The sequence below is a fragment of the Epinephelus moara genome, chromosome 15 (assembly GCF_006386435.1).
Source record: "Epinephelus moara isolate mb chromosome 15, YSFRI_EMoa_1.0, whole genome shotgun sequence".
Classification (NCBI taxonomy): domain Eukaryota; kingdom Metazoa; phylum Chordata; class Actinopteri; order Perciformes; family Serranidae; genus Epinephelus; species Epinephelus moara.
Genome location: NC_065520.1, coordinates 6,632,103 through 6,654,436, shown reverse-complemented (window position 1 = coordinate 6,654,436; position 22,334 = coordinate 6,632,103). Strand labels below are relative to the sequence as shown.

Below are 22,334 nucleotides of genomic sequence, written 5' to 3'. Positions count from 1 at the left end.
AAATCTGCGCTTGTGTTGTGTCTTTTTTTCTCTACGTAAAAGCTGTACAGAGGTTAAAAAAAAAGGTCAGGATTGGGCAACTTTTGGTGCGAGTTCAGGAGTTTTTCCTCTTATCACCTGATGCTGCAAAATCACATTATCAGCCTGATAGATACCTGAGGTGTTTTGCCGTCATTCTGCCACTATCACTTCAGTGAAATGATTACTCAAAGTCCATGTTAGTGCAATGCAAGTGTAAATAATAAATGCTGCTGGCTGCAGTTGAATTCCTTAATGCATTTAGGACGACAGGGCAGCTGCTTAACCTTTATCTCATCTGAGTAACCCTCCTTGATATCTCCAATACAAATCTCCCACTCTCTGACCTGTGCTAGATCTGAGCAGCGAATTAGCCGTCCAGCACATGACAGACGTAATGGTAGAAAGTGTGTCACCACTGAAACAGAGAAGAAGATGTATGTAGGAGCATCAAGTCTCAGCTGACTTCTCGCTGAGTGGAAAATCTAATTACGAGATCCAAAATCACAAGTGTGCAAAGCAGCAGCCATCAGGTGACCTCCTCCTCTCTAAAAAGTCGAAAAAAATCCTTTTATTTTTTACTAAAAGCCCAAGCTAAAACATTTAAACAGCTTGTTTTGCTCTACCAACTATCCAAAACTGAAATATATTAAGATTATTATCATAAAAAATTCAGAAAACCAGCAAAAATTGTCTTTCAAGAAGCTAGAAACAGATAGTTTTTTTTTCAATGTAGAAATACTAAAAAAAAAAAAAAAAACTGTATGAAAGGAAAAAAGGGACATAAGTATTTTAATTTTAACCATGTAATACTTAATATTGAAATTTAAATACCACTAAATTAATAGCATTAAAATATTTTACTTTATTTGTTCTGTATTCATAAGTATTTTCTTGATTAGCATTTTTAAAAGCTGAAATTTATTTTTGTTTTATTCATTGTTTATGAATTCACACCCAAAAAAAATTCAAATTTAAAAATTAAAATAAATAAATAAAATAAAAAGATGTTTTTGACTTGAACTTTTGGATCTGAATCAAATTTGAGCAGCAGGAATCTATTTCTTTCCTTTTTTTTTTAATTTTCAAAGTTAAATTTTTGGATCTGAAGTTGTAAAAACTGGCATATATATATATATATATATATATATATATATATATATATATAATTTTTAAATTTGAATTTTTTTTGGGTGTGAATTCATAAACAATGAATAAAACAAAAATACATTTCAGCTTTTACACACATACACATATATGTTTGTTTTGTTTTGTTTTTTGTAACATTTTGTATTCTAAGTGCGTGAATATTTTTTTTCAAAGAAAAATATTTAAATGCTATGAATTCAGTGGTGTTTAAATTTCAATATTTTAGCGACTGTAAAAATTAAAATACTTATGTCTCTCCCATAAAATAATAACTACAAGCAAAGGGTCAGGAGGAGAAAGAATAAAAAGAAAAATATAGGTATCATATGCTTCAGGATTTTATTCTATCACAAAAAATGACAATAATATAAAAAAATACTGTCATTAATGAATAAATTATTGAATAGAGCATATTAAAAATGAAAGCCAACATATGCGTGTTTCTATTGTGATGAATAATAGCTGCACAATGAGTAATTCATAAAAATGTTCAATTAATAATTAGTTTGGGGGTTTTAACAGGCCTGCATCCTGGATACAAAATGATTTACAAATAGTAAATTAAAATAATAATAATAATAATAATAATAATAATAATAAGACAACACCCAGTTAAAAGCACATTTTTTCACTTTGTTGTAAACAGTAAAAAGCGTTTGTTACTGTTGTAAATAGCGCTTTCTATGTAAAGTAAACAATAGTGCAGTGTAATAAGTGTACATGTGTCAGTGGAGTCCTCCTCTGTCCAATAAGAGGAGGGCACTTCCCTTTTACCATGCAAATACTGACCTGATATTTCCTCTCTGCCCACTGTCTCCACCGCTGCACCAGTGCAATGCCTGAGCTGCAACAGTAGCACGCTAATTTCTCCCATTTTCACAACCCTTAAGTGGGGCGACCTGTCGTCTTTTTTACCCTCCTTTCTTTTCTTTTCTTAAGCAAACTGCAGCGTTTTTTCGGACATGCCTAACATCGTGCTTTTTAGCGGGAGCTCGCACCACGACCTGTCCCAGAAAGTGGCTGATCGGCTGGGACTGGATCTGGGGAAAGTGATAACCAAGAAATTCAGCAACCAGGAGACATGGTGAGCAGTTTCTTTACTGGTACTCGACGCTTAGTGTTCTCTTGGCTGTGACATTAGCATGAAAGGCATGTTTTGTTGCTGTGGCGGAAAGCTGTCCATGTTGCTCTAGCCTCGGTATCACATGTGGGGAGGTTAGCTTGAAGCTAACAATAGTTTACTATTTAGCGGGTAGAGCTGTGAAGTCTACACGTGACTAGCTAGCCACATGTAAACACACCAGGCTAGTAGCTGATAGCATGCTAACACCAGTGCGTCCTTTATCGGACAGCGTTGCTAGCGCTGGCGGTAGTGAACTATTTTCGTTGAGTTTTTTTACAACTGTGTCTTCCCTTTGTTGCTGTGAAAATGGACCCGACTGTCAGAACCACAGCGGTTGCGACATCACGTAACGATGCATTTTGCTCGTTGCGTATCATCGTATCATGCTAACTACGCTAACGTTACGTGTGTTTCCTGTGTGACGGGGTGATTTATGGAGGACGCACCAAAAAAGTGAAAGGCCGTATTTTTTACTTGTGTTGAAACGCGTCCCCTCAAACCCAATTTTAGTCTGAACTATGTGAAAAAACCCTTTTACACGAGAAGAGTTAGCTCTGTTTTAAAATGTTAGCGCTGAGCTAGCAAGTTGCTAGCTTTGAAGAGGGAACAGGTTGCACGGTAATACGAAGTTTGTCGTTACACCTACATTTGTTCTTCTGCTAGCTAGGTGGATACTGTCAGCTAGCTGCTGCCCTTAAACCTGATGTTACTGATTAAACACTGTGGTTTAGGCACAACTTGGCCAGATTCTGCCAAAAAGAAGTATAGAAAGCTAGGGAAGAGAGTGCTAAATATTGTGTCCAAACTATGCAGATTACTGGCAGTTAAATAAGAATATTCAGTTAACTAAAACTAGTTGTGGGGGGAAAAAATGAGTTTAGAAAAACTAAAAGTAATTGAAACACCATCATGAACTTAAAAAACTTACCATAATGAGATAAAAATATACTGAAAATGTCTTTAGTTTTGGTCTTAAGTGTATTTCCTTGCACATCCAAGTGTATAAGAAAGACAAAACAGAAAAAAAGTTTGTATTTATAAGCTAAAATGCATTAAATGTGATGGAATTAGAGTCATTTCCAGATGTTTTTTAATAATGTTGATCGTGGTGATAGCAATAGGTTGTTCCAAATAGATGGTTCTCGGTGCTTAAATTAATATTGATGAAGGGATGTCCAACATCAATGAGTGAATGCTTAAGGAAGACTTCAAAGTTCTGGAAAACACTTGGCAAGTCGTGAGTAATGTGAACATATTTGTACATGAATACACAAGTCTGCTATATGTTCACATTAAAACTTGATATAAGTTGATGCATCTTTTAGCAAAGCTTATTACCCTCTAAAATGTCTTTTTGATTTAGAAAAATCGTATCGAGGTAAGTGGGGCTCGTGGCCGTCTAAGCAGTATAATAGTACATAATATGACTTAAGGTGTACTAACAGGTTATGTCAGTTTGTACAAGTTTGTTAACACAACAAGCCTGAGGAGGCGTTGGTGCATTTGTTTATTTAGACTGGGTAGTTTACATGCCTGTGAGGCAGTTGTCTTCACAAAGTGAAGTGTTTCTGATAGTTGTCTTAAATCTTGCCCCTGACAAATAGCCCTCAAATTATATTAAAACAAATAAACAAATACTGGATCTTATAAAAACTTAACTAAGACAAAACCTTTTTTTAAAAAAAATAAATAAAAAGAGCAAACCCACTCTGGAAACTGAATTGAAAACAGAAGTTAAAAACAAAATGAAAACTAGTGAAAAATTTGCCAAGCCTCAATCACATGCACTTCATTTGTGATCATCTCCAAAGCAGCCAAGATAACCGCTCTTTGAATCACTGACTGCCTTGTTTAATATTAGCATTGTAAATTACTTTATTACTTTCACTTCCTCTTCTGCTGTGTGGCTTTGATCAGAGTCAGTTAAGGTCACGTAGCTTGTAGGCTTGTGGGTAATGATTATTTTAATTTTCCATTAATCTGCCCAGTACGTTTTTGAGTAATTGATTAATCTTTTTGTCAATAAAATGTCAGAAATAGTGAAACGTGTGGTAATTTCCCAGAGCTAAAAGTGATGTCTTCAAATGCTATTCGCATTCATCATATATGACACAGAAAAGCATCAAATTCTCACATTTAAGAAGCATGAAACCAGCACGTGTTTGCTTTTTTGCTTTAAAAATGTATGAAAACAATTATTCAGTGATCATATTAGTTGCCAGTTATTTTTCTGTCAATTGAGTACTCATGGCAGCTTGTTTGAGCCCTTTTTGAGGATGAACTTTTGGCATTTTGCTGCCTGATTTGACTATGTTGACCTGAACTTGCTGCGTCAGATACAGCTTTAAACTCAGCATATATCTGAATGTATTTGTGGCTTTCTAACGTCTCATCTAAGTGCATTTTATACTCTTTAATTCAGTAACACGAACCTCAGTGAGTAGGGCTTTAACATTGTCAGAGTTGGATTTCCACTCTGCGCTCCCCATATTGTAATGCACTCTGGATAAAAGCTTGATGTTGTTTTAATCTTTCCTGTGCATGAAACTAAAGAGTGCTTTCCAGCAATGGTTTAAAAGGGCATGTAAAAATGTCTTGGCCCCTTTATCTCCTGTACGACCCTCTCTGCTGCTGATGTTTTCAACCACGACTCTGAAATCCAGGGAAAACTCAGATTATCCGTGCTCGGGTTTCTGTCTAGGGAACACAGCTGTTCTGGCAACGCAATGTGCAAAACAAAGATTATTTTCCTGTCCTCGCAGACTAACAGGGAGGTGAGAGCGACACGCTAATAGCGACTCTTCTCACGGCGCCGACACAGGTTTTACCAGGTGACTCGCAGAGGTCAAGGACCAAATGCAGAGGGAGTGCAACCCTGGGCAAGATGTTTTGTGGGTGAAACGTCCAAATAAAGACTTTATTGACACTGCCTTGTTTGCTCTCGTGTGGAGCAGAGATCCAGGTGTATATGTCAGCTGAAAACACTTCTACATAAAATGACAAACACAGAATATACAGGAAACCTACATTAATAGTACCAGATATTGTCCTTCTTTTCCGACTTTCTATTATTGACGAAGTGACTTTTTGTGTCCTGTGTTGTGGCACCTTGACTGCTGTTTAATTTGACCACCTGTGGCAGGAAATGTTTTGCTCATGGTGGTGTCTATCCATCCCAAATGCCTCGACATACAGTTTGAAAATGTATATTTTCCGGTTTTGTCTTTCCAGCTCTACAATAGAGTATTAGCTTTCTTGGTACTGACCAAAATGTGCACAGAGAAAGAGACAGTATTGTACTGTTTGTTATTCAGGGTGTCTGCAGGTCCTTAAAAGGTCTTAATGTCTTAAATTTTCTGAATATTAGGCCTTAAACATCATTGAACAGTTATAAATTTGAATTTGTGAGGTCTAAATTGCCAGAAACCTTTCAATCTAATTTATTTTGACCATCGTTGAATTTTTTTGTCAATATGAGGCGGGCTCTTCAGCGTGGAAGTCACATTTACATCTTTAAACCTTCTGCTGAACCTCATACTGGTTATGCACTTTTTACTTGCACTTACCTGCTGGCAGAATATAGATTAACCACATTCCTACATCAAACCTACCTCTGCACAGGATCTAGTATTGCAACAGCGTGAGATTTTCATGGTACAATAACCATCTCAGACAATGTATCGGTATTACAGTTACTGTCATTGTTATCAGTCACAATGCCTGTCAGAGGAATGAAAACATTTTTTGGTTGAACAAAGGCTTTATTATAAATTGAAACCTGAAACTATTTTGTAATAGAAGTATGTGTGAAGGTGTTACAAACCAGCCCTACTGACTCGTGAAAACACGAATGGCCCTATCTAGAGCCAGTATTTGGTTTGTCCGTTTTAGACTACTGTAGAAACATGGCAGCGCAACATGGCAATGTCCATAAACATAGTTATCATATAAGATTCTATTTCTGCCATTAAATCCCCCCTAAATCCTACACACTGGACCTTTTAAGTGTCTGATACCTGCAGACAGAACTCAAAACTCAAGATAGCTGTGATTGGCTGAAATTGGCAACTATTTTAACACATTTGGGCTTGTTTGAGTTACTGTTCAAGTCAAAAAATAATATTTAATTGCAGCCACAGTTTAGTCAAAATGATCTCCGAATTTGCCACACTGTTGCCTTCAGGTGCCACTACGGCCTTTGCTCTCCATGAAATACCTCCCAAGCATAATACAAGTTCAAACAATGCGAGTGGCGTCCTTTATTCACAGCGTTTAACGACCTTTACAGATTTGTACATGTTGGCCCCTCTTAAAAAAACCATTAGCCTTGTGACTGCACACACTCTCACCCTCTACAACTGTGCATGTCCAGTGATCACATGACTGAAGCCGCAGAGGACCTGGTCATCCCCCCACACAGGAATGTTTCACACATATGCTGTCTGCCTCAGCTGCAGTGTCTGTGGCAGGTTGACAGCAGTGTGTGTGTGCGCGTGTGTGTGCCTGGCAGCACAGTTTTTACTTCCATACAAGTTTTTTTTTTTTTTTTTTTGCAGACATCCACACATAAGCGGAGGGACTCAGCCCAAACTTGTTTCTGAACATTCACGTTAGCTCTGTCATACATAACTTTATAGAAGCAATGAAAACTCACTGCTCAGAGATGTGTGATTGTGTAATAATAAACTATATGACCTTTAATCTGGAAAGGAATGTTGCTAAACGTTTATGCCGTTGTTGGAGGTGATTTAGTGGTGATCAACAATTTGTCATAACTTGTTTTTATTAAAGATTTCAGTAAGAACAGGTTTTATCATGATGTTACCATGCTCGCATCAGGCTTTGATCTCCGCTGACACATTTCCCTCTTTGTCGTTCCAACAGTGTGGAAATCGGGGAGAGCGTGCGCGGCGAGGACGTGTACATCGTGCAGAGCGGTTGCGGCGAAATCAACGACAACCTGATGGAGCTGCTCATCATGATTAACGCGTGTAAGATCGCCTCCTCGTCCCGCGTTACCGCCGTCATCCCTTGCTTTCCCTACGCCCGGCAGGACAAGAAGGACAAGGTACACACACTTACACATACACACACTTCATCACTGTTGCTGGAAAATATTGAACTTCACTAAAGATTTAAAAGTCTTAAAATCTGCCACATTACAACTGGTAATAGAGCATTTAATAAATGTTAAAATACTCTGTGTTAATGCTCAATACATCTAAGAATGTATAAATAAGACCAAGCATGTTGTTGTGGCTTCACCTTTAACATGAATGTTGAAAGTCAGTTTCCCTTCTAGCTGCAGGTCGGCATGTTACATAACTTTACAGTGATGTATTAATGGGAAAAGTCAAATGTACACAGTGTACACATTGTTACCGCAGCGCTCCGCTTTGCAACTGGAGCAGTTCGCTGCTCTCGGGAAATCTGAAATTGACACATCAGACATTCCAGCGGGCCGAGAAACTGGTTCACACAACCCTGCTTATCTTGTAAATCATTATCTTGTGTTGCCTCAGTTGTTTATGTAACTTACAACCACAAATCAGGTCCATGTGAAGCAACGGGAGAGCTCCAACGAGTCAGCACCTGGAGAGAGAGTTTGAAAATGAGTTATCCTCCTGTTCCTCCTCTTTTCTTTCACTCCGCCTGCACGTAACTTATCCAGTGTGTTGGATTTCATTTTACTCACATGAGGGTGTAACGTATGAGGGTCAGAACTCTGCTGAAAGTTTGGTTAACGTCATCCACATGTTGACTTGAGGCAGAAAGGTTTCCCCCTGTAAAATGTGCTGCTTGCAGGCGTCCTGCAGGACTGGTTATTCTGTATACAAGCCCACTTAAACTTAACAAGAATACCAGCAAAGACATTTAGTAAACAACAAAAGTGTTTCATCTCTGTGAGGGAGTAGGAAGAAGTGAGTACTTATCATGTCCTACCCCCTTCTTTAATATTCTATCAATAAACTTGATATTAAACATGGGCTGATTGGCTTGATTTTGAGCTGCAAGCCCCCTTTTGAATTGTTAACTATCACTGTTAGCATTGTTAGCAACATCACCACAGCTAGTGGTGCTAACATAGTTAATGCTAGAGGGAGTTTGCAGCTCAAAATTAAGCTTTTACTTAACAGGGCAACCTGGGTGGCCACTGTTTCTACAGCAACGGCGTTACCAGCGGTTATCACAGACCGAGCAGAGCCGTTGACCTGCTCCCGCCAGGCCAGCACGCAGTGCGAACCAGTGGAGACTGGAGGGTGGGCAGTGGGCATCACGTTAGCCAGTTGCAGCTAACTGTCTGTCTGTCCGCTGTCTGTCAGCAAAGCTTTGTCTGTCTACAAGAAAAAAGCTTCAAAATGCAGCACTAAAGCTCACAGTCATCAGAGCAGTGGACTAAATGGAAAGCGCCTCTTGTGTATCACATCATTTTGCATGTTTTCCAAAAAATCGCCCAGTTAGCTATGGGTTAATATTTGCCAGGCTATCAAAAGAAAAATTAACTGACACTGACATCCCTAGTTTAGACTCAGTTCACACAAAATAATTCTGACTATGGATTTGCATTAAAAAAGAAAACCTCGCAGTGTTTTTAAAGTTCCAATATTTTTTTCTTACTTACTTACCTCAAGCGACTGTGTCTTGATGCTTGTCCCAGAGTCGAGCACCCATATCAGCCAAGCTGGTGGCAAACATGTTGTCTGTGGCCGGCGCCGACCACATCATCACCATGGACCTCCATGCCTCACAGATCCAGGTGAGTGTACAGCAGAGTGATTGTAGCTCTCTGTCTGGGTCTAAATGTGAAAAGAAGACATTAAAGGTGTTAGTTTATTGAAAGTTTCTGTAACAATCTGCTGTAAGTTTTTATTTCATCAGCGACATTAAAGAACTTCAGTGTGTAGCTATCCATCAGAAGTGCTAGCTTAGCTTAGCGAGGCTTTAGTTGAGGCAGTGAAGACAGAATAGTGGGTATGAATGAGTGCTAAGGTGCCACAGACATGAATATTGCTGGACTGACTTGTTAAGAAATACAGTCAGGTCCATAAATATTTGGACATTGACACAATTTTCAGCATTCCAGCTCTGTACAACACCACAATGGATTTGAAATGAAACAATCAAGATGTGCTTTAAGTGCAGACTCTGAGCTTTAATTTGAGGGTATTTACATCTAAATCAGGTGAACGGCGTAGGAATTACAACACATTTTATATGTGCCTTCCACCTTTTTAAGGGACCAAAAGAGTGGCTACTCAGCTGTTCCATGGCCAGGTGTGTGTTATTCCTCGTTATTTCACTTACAAGGAGCAGATAAAAGGCCTAGAGTTCATTTCAAGTGTGGTATATTCATTTGGAATCTGGTGAGGTCATCTCTCAATATGAAGTCCAAAGAGCTGTCACTATCAGTGAAGCAAGCCATCATTAGGCTGAAAAATCAAAACAAACCCATCAGAGAGAGATAGCAAAAACATTAGGTGTGGCCAAATAAACTGTTTGGTACATTCTTAAAAAGAGAGAATGCACTGGTGAGCTCAGCAACACCAAAAGACCTGGAAGACCACAGAAAACAAGTGTGGTGGATGACAGACGAATCCTTTCCCTCGTCAAGAAAAACCCCTTCACAACAGTTGGCCAGATCAAGAAAACTCTCCAGGAGGTGGGTGTATCTGTGTCCAAGTCAACAATTAAGAGACGACTTCACCAGAGGAAATACAGAGGTTTCACCACAAGGTGTAAACCATTGGTGAGCCTCAAAAACAGGAAGGCCAGATTAGAGTTTGCCAAGAAACATCTAAAAGAGCCTGTACAGTTCTGGAACAACATCTTATGGACAGATGAGACAAAGATCAACTTGTACCAGAATGATGGAAAGAGAAAAGTATGGAGAAGGGAAGGAACTGCTCAAGATCCAAAGCATACCACCTCATCAGTGAAGCATGGTGGTGGTAGTGTAATGGCGTGGGCATGTATGGCTGCCAGTGGAACTGGATCTCTTATATTTATTGATGATGTGACTGCTGACAAAAGCAGCAGAATGAATTCTGAAGTGTTTCGGGCAATATTATCTGCTCATATTCAGCCAAATGCTTCAAAACTCATTGGACGGCGCTTCACAATGCAGATGGACAATGACCCGAAGCATACTGCGAAAGCAACCAAAGAGTTTTTAAAGGCAAAGAAGTGGAATGTTCTGCAGTGGCCAAGTCAATCACCTGACCTGAATCCGATTGAACATGCATTTCACTTGCTGAAGACAAAACTGAAAGGAAAATGCCCAAAGAACAAGCAGGAACTGAAGACAGCTGCAGCAGAGGCCTGGCCGAGCATCACCAGAGACGAAACCCAGCGTCTGGTGATGTCCATGGGTTCGAGACTTCAGGCAGTCATTGACTGCAAAGGATTTGCAACAAAGTATTAAAAAGTGACAATTTGATTTATGATTATGTTAGTTTGTCCAATTACTTTTGGTCCCTTAAAAAGGTGGAAGGCACATATGAAATGTGTTGTAATTCCTACACCGTTCACCTGATTTGGATGTAAATACCCTCAAATTAAAGCTCAGAGTCTGCACTTAAAGCACATCTTGATTGTTTCATTTCAAATCCATTGTGGTGTTGTACAGAGCTGGAATGCTGAAAATTGTGTCAAATATTGTCCAAATTTTTATGGACCTGACTGTATGTCTATTAGCTGTTATATCTTTGTTGATAACTGTTGTGTCTTTCTATAAGGGCTTTTTCGACATTGCTGTAGACAACCTTTACGCAGAGCCGGCCGTCCTGCAGTGGATCAGAGAAAACATTCCAGAGTGGAAAAACTGTATCATCGTGTCTCCAGACGCTGGCGGAGCAAAACGGTAAGATACAGTGAGATTTCAGGGACAAAGAGACACCTGCATGTGCATAGGTTTCTTTAGATGAATGCTTGGTGTCACCATTGTGAAGTTGAGCTCCAGTTCACTGCCTCTACAAGGTCAAGTCAAAAGTCAACAAGTCATCTTGTTTGAGGAGCAGTTAAAGGTTCATTCCTGGTCTAATTGCTCTTTTTTCCCCTGCTCCTCTGTCCAGTGTGACGTCCATCGCTGACCGACTGAACGTGGAGTTTGCCCTCATCCACAAAGAAAGAAAGAAGGCCAACGAGGTGGACCGCATGGTGCTGGTGGGCGACGTTAAGGACCGCGTGGCCATTCTGGTGGACGACATGGCCGACACCTGTGGCACCATCTGCCACGCTGCCGACAAGTCAGTATCATTCAAATGCATTTGTTTTGTCTGTAAAGTGGGCAGAGCTTTAATCTGAATCCAAACTGGGATCAAACTCTGTTGCCTTTTGCACAAGGATGTGGTAACTGCAGCGTGTTGACATGAGCCTGATAAGCTGCTTTTATCAATTGAGACATTGCACCTTTGATCTATTAAAGAATTCTCTGCGTCATGAAAGCTTTGAAACCAAAAAAAGACATTGGTTGAGAAACACATGCATTATAAAGCATTACATTTAAAATTGTTTTCCTTTCTCCTGTAGGCTGATTGATGCTGGCGCAATAAAGGTCTACGCCATCCTCACACACGGCATCTTCTCCGGTCCAGCCATCTCCCGCATCAACAGCGCCCCATTCGAGGCCGTGGTGGTGACCAACACCATCCCACAGGAGGAGAAGATGAAGGCGTGCCCAAAAATACAGGTACACATCACACACACTCTTTCTAAGTTTCTGGCTTTAAATACGTGCCATGTGTTTGTTTTCAAGGCTGTACCAGCACTTGAGCAAATGGCGTGTTACATATGACAATAGTAACTAGCTTCTTGGTCACTTCCAGTTAGTTTATTACTCTACTGTCTGCAAACACTGGCACCTGATGCAGGGTAATGCTTGACCTCACATTTGTAACATACTGTTTTCAGTTGCAGCATTCATTCCTGTACAAACCCTCACTGTACATTTAATAAAATAAGTCAACTTAAACACTATTTGCTCATCCTTCGTCATGCTTGAACACACACTCACTATGCACACATGAGCTAAGCTTACGCAATGCAGTATGTATGTAAACCCGACCTCACCCATTGTCACACCGTAGTATTGTGAGTATTGTGTGCTTTCGCACAGCATTTTACAAGCTGTCTTCATATGCTCTTGTTTACATATGTCACATGGCGTGTAGGGTGGAGTGTGTGCAGGTGACGCCAGCAGGGCCAGGTGTTTCAGACTCTTAGGTTGGTTATATTGTGTGGCATTGACTTGTGGCTTTTGCTATTTCAAAATGGCACTCTATTAATTGTAACTGTATTAACTGTAACTGAGTAGCATGTTGTACAGTAGTCTCAGCCACCAGTGAATGAATGTGTGTGTTGAGTGCAGGTCCATTCACCATTTAAACTGATGAAACCTCATCAAATATAAACATGTGGGATCATACGGCACTGTAAATGACATCACTTTGTTTGTCTTTTGTCCATTGATATCATAGGCCGAATTGTACTTTATAAATAAGTAGCAACTGCATACTGATGAATAATGGGGACAACAGTGACATCAAGTGGTTAAACTATGAACTATTAAGTCCCCTTTTTTGTTTATTGTTGGCTTTGTGAATGGTTTTCTTTTTCAGACATGCTACAGATGTCATATGTGCAGAAGAGACAATTTAAATTAATAAAAATGAGGTTTAATTTCCCTCACACTTTTGTCTCGTTTCCTCCCAGGTCATCGACATCTCCATGATCCTGGCGGAGGCGATCAGGAGAACCCACAACGGCGAGTCAGTGTCCTACCTCTTCAGCCACGTACCCTTGTAATGAACGAGAGACGGCGGCCCTTTTTCTCTCTTCCCTGTCGGGCCACTCGGCTGGCACTTCCTGCCACACATCCTCGAGAAAGGCTTGAATAAAAGGCCCGATGGTTTTTGGCCAACCCCACGTGACTGTTTAAAGGTCACGCCCACACATTGTCTTTGACATTTTCACCCAGGAGACAGAGGGAAATATCACTTCTTTCCCTGAAGACCAAGTTTGTATTTATGACTATCTTTTTTTTTCCTGTTTATTCTTTTTTTTTTCTCATGTATTAGTTTTGGTCTTGCCAGCCTCGATCACCCGAGGCCTGGCCTTCACATCAACCAAAGGCTCCGTTATGTGACTCTGTATTATTTGTACCTCATATTGAACTTACTTTAAATAAATCATTCCACAGTGTTAAGTGATTAGAAATATTTTGGCCCTTTCTGCTTCACAAAGTCATAAAAATAGTGAAAAATATGCACCTTCCCCCCCTTAAGTGTTGTGCTAACAGCTGCTGAAAGTATTAAAATAATAGAGGCTAACCGTAATGAGCTAATGCTATCTGGATTGTAATAGTTAATGCTAAGTGCTGTTATTGGAGCAGAGTTTAAGGCTGCACCACGAGTGGAAATGTGTTGACACAGACAGGAGTAAAATTAAAGAACACGCTTATTTTACTTACTCTTTTTTTCTTGGTGAATGTGCTGATGCATTTTACCTCTGCAGCGTCATTCCTCCCACAGTAAGCTGCTGTCACCCAGTGGTGGCTCATCTGTATGACAACCTTCTCCTTCAGTAATCGTGCTAAAAAAAGAAAAAAGAAAAAAAACCAACAACTATGAAATTAACTTTTCCAGCTCTCTGACGGGTCTGTCGTTGAGTCAGAGTGTTTAATACGAGGTGTCCTTGGGTGCTTCACCCATGTTTCAAAAGGTCATTAAAAAAATAAATTGAGCCCAAAGCTTGTTATAGTGTTTAAGATTTCAACAATAATGAAAGTGGTTTAATTGTTATCATGTTTCGAGTGAGGCACGTTTCACTTGTTGCCTGAAGATGGAAAAAAAACGATGGTGGAAAAGCGTGATTTAAATTTTTTTTATATGTAACACTTCAAGCTGTATCTTTGAAAATAAAGCTTTGACAATGGCTTACAGATGCTCGACTTTCCTTTTCAGCAGTAGATTTAAAGGGACGTTACAGCAATTAGTATGCTTTCCAATGTTAGGGAACTTGTGTGGAATATGAAAATATATATATATATATATATATATATATATATATATATATATATATATATATATATATATATATAATTTTTTTTTTTTTTAATTGTTAAACCAAAGCAGTAGAGGCTGAGTTATCTTGTCTGTTATGCTGTGTTCCAGTCAGTCTGAGGTTGGAATATCCCAGTTGAAATTTTCAATATTCCAACTCCAAGCGTTCCAGGTGCACAACGCCAATCATAAACAAAACATGGATGACCGTGGTTTTTTAGCAAGTGCACACAAAATTGAACTCCCAGCAGTGCAGCCTCCAACGCATGAGGTAACTCATTTTAACTTAAGGCGCCTATTTGCTTGGAAACGTATCAAAATTTCTAATTTCAATTAGCATTAGTCTCTAGCATCTCCAAAATGCTGCAACCTGCACTTTTTCCATAATGCAACTCAACAACATCCCTCACTGGTAAAGGCCAACGTGTTTAAAATCCACATCCGCAGTCTGTCACATTAGACCTGTAAAAATTTGTAGCTGAAGCTGAGACAACCCTGATGACTTCACTATAATGATGTCATCGATATGATGTCACCAGGGTTATTTTTTCAGACTTACTCAAGTTGCTTTATAGCTACCACAGACATTATACACTTGTTACAGATTCATTAGCGCTAACTATGACTAGCAAATTGACATGTATGTGTAAAATTGTAATTTTCCTATATTAGAAATACAATAAACTATAATTTTTTAAAGTCTTATTTATCACATAGTAATGCATTTGAGTTTAAGGATAAACTAAACAAAATACAAGATGTGACTGAAAGCTCTGGAAATTTTTCAGCAATTGGACCCCATGTAATTTTATAAAATTAGATTATTGAAAGTTAATTTCCAACACTGCAAGTCATTGAAGCGAATCATTTCAACATCTCTTACTAAGTTCCTTATTTGTACCTTTTTAAATAGGGTTTCATTTAAATAACTGTTCAGGGCTCAGAGAGGTAGAACTTCAGTTTGAACGCAGGATTCTTACTTATAGACTAGTAAACCATTATTGTATGGGAATTTACTTGAGTAAAGCATCTGATGTAAGAATCCAAAAAGAGAGGAAATGCTTGATGAATCAAAGTCACTGGGGTCCATGTTAAACAACAGCAAAACTATATTAAAACATCTGTTAACGTAGTCTCACTCAAAGCCAGACTCCATTGACAAAAACAGCAATTTTACCTCAGTAAATGCGGGAGCTGCTGGTCTACCACAGCCTCCATCAGTTGGTGTAATTGTTTGACTTCTGTGTTTAAAAGGGTTTGTTCGGCCTCACAGAAGTCACACAGTAACACAAACACCTTGACTGAAGCAGTGATAGACCAGCAGCTCCTGTGTTCAGTTAGGTAAAATTACTATTTTTGTCAATGGAATTTGGCTTTGGAGACCATAGATTTATGATAGATTATGATAGTTTCCCATCAGAAAGAGCTGCCTGTTTGGAAGGTACTGAGCATACGACTGGATAAATGACACTTGGATTATCCTGCATGAGTTGTGTGAGAAACAGGAGTTTTGACATAGTTTTGCTGTTGTTGAATGTGGACCCCAATGACTTCAATTCACTACAAAGTTCTCAGTTTTTGGTTTTGTCGTTCATTGCGGAGGCATGCGAGAAAATCAAAGTTTTGTTTGTGAACTCAACTTAACACAGGGTGAGTAATTAACATACAGATTGTCATTTTGCTAGTGAACTATTCCTTTAATTTATGGCTTTATGCACCATGCAGATTTGCAGTCTTGAGGGCAGAAGTTCTGGGAGGTAAAAGTACATGCTTTTTATTTTATAATCGTACTTTATCTGTAAATACAGGACAATAGAAACACTGACTTGCCTTGAAGTGAGTATGTAAAGCTGCCACCGGGGGGCGCTCTTTCTACATGAATGTGCAGCCAGAGCAGCTGCAGACAGATCAAACTAATGAGGAGAAATAATGTGCCATTCAGTTCAACAAGAGAGTCATTTTCACATCAGATGCAGTTAAAGTAATGGCACATTTTAAGTCAAACTGCTGCTGTGATGTGAAACTGAAGTGTGGGGGTGCCACGCTGACATTAAACAGCCACAACATGAAACCAGGAGCGTGTCATTCGGCTCCACATGGCGACTGTAGCGCAAAGAAACACTATAAACCCGTTTATTTACATTTGTCTTCAGTGGGAGATGATATGAGGCTCCTTTCTGAGGGGTTTCAGTGTTTGGTTTCAGCACGAGGATGGAGGGTGCGTTCCTCACCAGCAGGGGGATACGGAGGATGGGAGCTGGTGATGTCAGATGTCATTAGCATATTTCTGACTATATCTAATGCTTGCGCAAAGACGCGCCACTACTGCTGCAACGCACTGACCAGAGATCATCCAGCCAACAGACACCACTTCGGTAAGAGCCATACAACAAAATGTATTTCTATTGTTTGAGCTTTATTTCCTGCAGATAGAGGAGGGGAATGTGAGGACTGTGGTCCAGGCGAGGGGAAGAGATGCTGCGCCAAAGCAGGGATATAAGACAAGATAATTAAAGTTAAAGTCAAAGCAGCTTATTTTTTCAATATTAATAAATAATAAGTGAGTGTGATGTGACAGCAGGGGAGTTACTTGTGTCGTGCCTTTGTCTTAATCGCGCAGAATTACGCATATCAGCCTATTTCCTTTGTCTGTGCTCGAGCTGCATGGTTCCGTTATCCGTAAAATGATGCTCCAACGCGCTTTATGTGGCTGTGGGCTCTGCCTGGAGAGTATTTGTGAGTGTATTGTTGAAAAAAAGTGGAGTTGATGTTGGATTTTTAGACTAACGTGAATGTGCCAAATGCCAATCTGGGCGGTGGTTCCTTCAGATCGCACCCCAAGGGGAGAAGTACGTGACAAGTGAATTTTCGGATGTTGCACAGCTTCCATGTGGAAAGCCCCAATCATAAATCAACACAATACCTCTAGATTGCATCGTTTTTATTTATCTTTAATGTGGTTTTTATAGAATATTTGCACACAAGCATGCGACCTTTCTGCCGTATTCCATATTTTTTCTCGGTCAGCGCAGCTTGGGAACTCCTGTTGTTATGTAAATGTCGAGTTTGGACTGGCTTCATTGTCTGGAGCAGCCTGTCCCCCCTGTGTGCAACATCCCGGGCTGTGTGTGTTGGATAACGGGATGGATGGCAGGCGAATCACGCCGGGGCTGAGCCAGCCGCAGGCGAACAAAAGGAGGCGGACGCACATTAGAGGGAAAAGTAGTCCGCGGTTGCGCATGTAGTTAAACTGATTTTTTGGTCACTGAGATTTAGGCAACGCCCTTCGGCTGGGAAAAAAGTCATGGTGATGGTGGACCACATGCTCCTGTTTAAAAAAAAAAAAACATTGCTACTGCTTATTAAATATACATTAGATGATATTTAATCTATTGGACTGACTGTTTCTCAGATGATTCATGCACATGCTCTCTGTTAAAGTGTCTCTTTCTGATTTTTCAGACTATCTGCAAAAATGAGTGACAAGCCTGACGTGTCAGAGGTGACCAGCTTTGACAAGACCAAGCTAAAGAAGACGGAGACGCAGGAGAAGAATCCCCTGCCTACAAAAGAAAGTAAGGCTCAAATTCCTGGGGAGGGGTGGGCATTACATCATTGATTCTTGACGTGTGTCTGTGCTGTTCATCGACACCTGTGTAGAAAATGGAGGCTGGCACAGTGCGGTTTTTAATCCAGGAACCTCACATCTGCTCTCTCTTTCCTTCCCACAGCTATCGAACAGGAGAAAGCCTCGTCGTGAAGCCCCTTCCTCCCGTCATGCACTGTACACCCCCTCCTCCTCCCGCATTGCCTTGTTTTCAGTCACTTCTTTTAGCTGTATAACTTTGTAACCGAAATTATGGAACGACAACGATAACCAAGCTGCACAGCCCGTGGACGGGTGATGCTTTCGCCAGGGCGGTCGGCCACGTCCCCTCGACAAACCCCGCCTCGACCACCTTAATGCACGTCTATGTGAGGAGGATTTGTCTGAGGTGGAGGAGGGGAGCTGCAGAAGGTGCACGTCTCTTCTTCACCTTAACATCGACGTGCGGCAGATAAGAGAGGCCTAAGGGACGGGGCGTGGCCTGCGTCCCAGGAAGCTCATCAGCGTCTCACACATCACCACCGACACCCAACTTCCTGTGTGGCTGCTTTTGCGCCCCAGCTGTGGCGTCAAGCTTCTTTTTTTTTGTTGTTTTTGTTGTTTCTTCGTCTTCTAATTTTCGGAAATGCACAACTTTCTTTGTACGCTGGCCAAAATGTAAATGCCCCAAAAATTGATACTGTTGTCTGTCACAATGTTTTTTTTCTTTTTGTATGTACACGAGGATTAAAAAAAAAAAGTGTAACGGATTCCATCTAGATCTGGGAGATGCTCAAACTTACGGACCTTATTTACGGTTAAATTTGACCACCCTTTTGCCGGAGTGATTTGGGATAGTTTTTGTGTTGCAATCTGTTTCTGAATTGTCTCAAATGAGGAAAAGGAAAACAAAAAAATACACCGGCAATTGATTCCATTAGTTTGCTTTCGACAGATGAAAATTTTTTGGAGTTCCAGCAGTCATGTTACTCTGCCACAAACCATTACCAGAAATGGAAAACCGTGAAATGTTGTAATAAAAAAGAATTTGTTACTAAAGAATTGCTGCAGAGTGCTTTTTCTGACACACAAATCCTCACACGCTTGATCACAACACTCACATTTACAAATATTGTAGCTTACAGTTAGACGGCCCGTCTTAGTCTAACCCACTTCTTCACACTATCTTACACTCTGCAGATGCCAAACAATCCTTTAGCATTACTCAAGGGATGAGGCTGTGCACTATTAAAAGGCTTAAATGTCTCAAGCCCTGCAGGGATTTACCAGCACAGGAGATGAATTTTGTATCGCTGTGTGTGTCTGTGCAGAAAGAGGCAAGGAAAGGAAAGCAACTTGTTGGACCACCTGTCACGAAGGTCTTTTCTTGAAGAGGATGTGATCACAACTGTCAACACAAAGCTCACTTTAAAGCCAGTGGTTATTGCAGAGAAGCTAGTCTTGCAGTCCAGCAAGTAGACTTGTCCTACTGAGGACCTCTGCCCTGTAAACATAGGGATTACTTCCTGGTTGTACCCTATTTTTTGAAGGACTTGCAGTAAAATGCATCAAGAAAAGAGGAACAGAAGTGTATCAGTAACAGTTGCTCATGCATCTATTGTGTAGTGTCATGCACTGGTGAGCAGTGGCTTATGGGACAGCATGCCCTGACCCAGAGAACAGCCTCTGAGGGAGATTTACTCAGCCCTATGTCCTAAATTAGCTACCACCTACAAAGCCTTAATGACATTAGCATGACATCGCTAACATTTCCTGTAAATGCCTTGCATTTATAAAGTATGTACTTTAATTCAATTGAGATGTGGCTGAGCTTTAAGGGAAATGCCACTTTAGGTTTGGTCAGCATGGATGTAGCGTTTTGAACGCTAAAGCTATCAGCTAGGAGTTTGATCACATGGGGCATGAATTGACATTTTTAAGCACCTCAGTTTACTTGAATCTTGTCTTTCCTCATCATTATCGAAGCAGTTTCCTCCCAGGCTGATGGCAACATCGATTTCAGGCCACGTAATAGTCCGCAACTCGTATATGTCCATGTAAGTGGATTGGCGCTAAGTCAGTTGCTCTTAATAAGGCATTAATCTGCGTGTAGGAGGAGGGGCAGACATGGAGGTTAGTGGACTAGTGCAGGGAGCCTAGGCCAAAGCCTCGCAGGTTCTTCCTCAGATGGGATTAACACGTCCCTGTGCATGCTGCATGGCTTCACACAGGCCCGCATCACAGCTTCCCTGAGGAAAGTGACGGAGGATTTAAGGTGGAGCGGCAGATGGGGTGGAGTCACTGTCCAATGCCTGGTAACCCATGGCAACAGCTGCTGCTGAGTCACTCATGGGCTTTGGGCGGCGGATGCTTGTTATCCTCGTGGAGTCTGTTTCTCCCTGGAAAGCATTCGTCATTAAAACGGTCCTGTTGTGTGGAATTGTTAGGAGATTATGAACGCAGCACATTCTGCTCTGTATGAAGACATGTTTGACCATCTGTCTCCTACAGCCTCTTGTCTCTACTAAAGACATGTCAGTGAAACTGGCCTGATTAACCAAGCGATTGATTGATTATTTGTTACAGAATGTGTCACTGTTGAAGCTCCATTAGCAGGCTGTTGCAGTATGGGTTAAACTGTGGCCACAAACACTGTTTACAGCCTCGCTGGTGTCACTCGGTTCTCAGCAGCTATTTGATGGATTGACATAAAACTTTGGTACATATTCATGGTTTCCAGATGATGAATCCATATCACTGTGGTAGGGCTGTAGTCTCCTGGTCAACTAGTTGATTATTTGGTCGCTATGCTCTCATCACAAAAAATTGTTGTTTTTTAGTGAGACATTGGGAGCATTTCTGGGTGTCTTTTTGCGAGGCATCACAGCATTTCCAGCAGTAACTGTGGCACAAAAACTGAGTGTTTTTTAGCAGGATGATAACAGCATTTCCAGCCATGATTGTGCCACCAATTTTTTTTTTTTTTTTTTTGCAAGACATCACATCATTTCCACCAAAACCAGATATTTTAACCAAGGCACTGGCTGTATTTCCAGCTGTGTTTGTGCCACCAAACTGGGTGTTTATTAGCAAGACATTAGTGGCATTTCCAGCCACAACTGTACCACCAAATCGGATGGGTTTTTTTTTAGTAAAAACAACGGCAGTATTTCCAGCCATGATTGTGCCACCAAAATCTGATTTTTTTTTGCAAGACAGATATTTTAAGCAAGGCATTGGCTGTATTTCCAGCAGCCAGTGTGCCATCAAAACCAGATATTTCAAGTGAGACATCAGCTTCATTTCCAGCTTTGATAATGCTACACAACTTGGTATTTTAGGCCAAAACATAATCTTATCTTAAGCATGACCAAGTGGTTTTTGTGTCTCAACATAAGCACAAGTTAACCACAGTGTGGTTGAAAAACAGCTACGTAATAACGTACAAATGTGTATCCATGGTTTGCAGAAATGTACAATGCCAACATTTATTCTGACGATTGTGTTGGATGCACACAACTTCAATGAATCCAATATTCTGGTATGTGACCACATCCCTGTAAAACTAATGCACAAATCAGACTCAGCTACACTTTGTATTTGCCGTTAATTAACAAATCTTAGCATGCTAGACTTCTAAACTAAGATGACGAAGCTTTTAACATTGAATCTGCTCAACATCAGCATGATAGCACACAGCTTAAAGCCTCACAGTGTCACTCACATGGCTGCAGACTCAGTCACCAGCTCCATTGTTAGAGAGGAACTGAATTAACAGCCACACATCGGTATAGCTCATTCACCAAGTCTTTCTCTGTTATCTGTGTTATATATTATCTGCAGGTTGGTTTTCCACAGAGCCGGCCGACTGAGTCAATTATCTTCCTATCGCTTGCTGGCAGAGACAAACACAGGGTCTGCTGTCGATTTCCATGGCAACTACCCATCCAGGAGCTACATTTGGCTTTGCTAGAGAAGAGGGATGTGCCACACGTTAACACCTGACCATTAGCTTTAATACGCTCAGATATATCCACAGTGTCTTTGGCTGCAGACATATGACCAAAGACGTGGCGACCAAACAGGAAAAACATGTTTATAGCAGCATGTTAGTGTCATTATTATGGTTTCCTGTCCAAACCATATCAGTCTAGATTGTCTGTGGTGTCATTGTTGAGGGCTGGCTATCGCAGCTGTCAGCAGACTGAAAAAGAAAACATATAAAGTTAGCTACACCCTGCACATATGCAGCATTTGTTCCCTCTCTGCATCTGTGATAGGGGTCAGCGAGTACAAATGCTCACCACTGCTGCTTTTTATCGACACATGGCAATGACAAGCATATGAGGTATGAGCAGCCATGTTTTAAAGGCTGAGGGCCATGTGTATGTTAGCTCAT

The 22,334-nt window shown here is 40.5% G+C and overlaps 2 protein-coding genes across 3 annotated transcripts; both read left to right on the top strand.

Moving 5' to 3' along the window:
* The first annotated feature begins 1,961 nt into the window (after positions 1–1,961).
* LOC126401725 (ribose-phosphate pyrophosphokinase 2) lies at positions 1,962–14,228 on the top strand. 2 transcript variants are annotated; one of them, XM_050063184.1, is made up of 7 exons: positions 1,962–2,251; positions 7,175–7,358; positions 8,949–9,047; positions 11,026–11,150; positions 11,362–11,535; positions 11,819–11,978; positions 13,001–14,228. In XM_050063184.1, the coding sequence occupies exons 1-7, from the start codon at positions 2,130–2,132 to the stop codon at positions 13,091–13,093; spliced, it is 957 nt and encodes a 318-aa protein (XP_049919141.1). In that variant the 5' UTR covers positions 1,962–2,129; the 3' UTR covers positions 13,094–14,228. The 2 variants fall into 2 exon arrangements, with proteins under 2 accessions (XP_049919141.1, XP_049919142.1); XM_050063185.1 differs by lacking the exon at positions 1,962–2,251 and having other exon boundaries at positions 7,218–7,358; positions 8,923–9,047.
* Positions 14,229–16,568: 2,340 nt separating this feature from the next.
* Positions 16,569–18,997, top strand: LOC126401844 (thymosin beta-12). The gene is made up of 3 exons (XM_050063362.1): positions 16,569–16,724; positions 17,812–17,924; positions 18,081–18,997. Exons 2-3 carry the CDS (start codon positions 17,825–17,827, stop codon positions 18,107–18,109), a joined length of 129 nt encoding a protein of 42 aa, XP_049919319.1. The 5' UTR covers positions 16,569–16,724; positions 17,812–17,824; the 3' UTR covers positions 18,110–18,997.
* The last annotated feature ends 3,337 nt before the right edge of the window (positions 18,998–22,334 follow it).

Bases quoted from the DNA above. Each gene is read 5' to 3' on its own strand.
- LOC126401725 (XM_050063184.1), top strand. From the start codon at position 2,130: ATGCCTAACATCGTGCTTTTTAGCGGGAGCTCGCACCACGACCTGTCC. The intron at 7,359-8,948 runs GTACACACACTT...TGCTTGTCCCAG, and splicing joins GGCAGGACAAGAAGGACAAG to AGTCGAGCACCCATATCAGC. The intron at 11,536-11,818 runs GTCAGTATCATT...TTTCTCCTGTAG, and splicing joins ATCTGCCACGCTGCCGACAA to GCTGATTGATGCTGGCGCAA.
- LOC126401844 (XM_050063362.1), top strand. From the start codon at position 17,825: ATGAGTGACAAGCCTGACGTGTCAGAGGTGACCAGCTTTGACAAGACC. The intron at 17,925-18,080 runs GTAAGGCTCAAA...TCCTTCCCACAG, and splicing joins TCCCCTGCCTACAAAAGAAA to CTATCGAACAGGAGAAAGCC.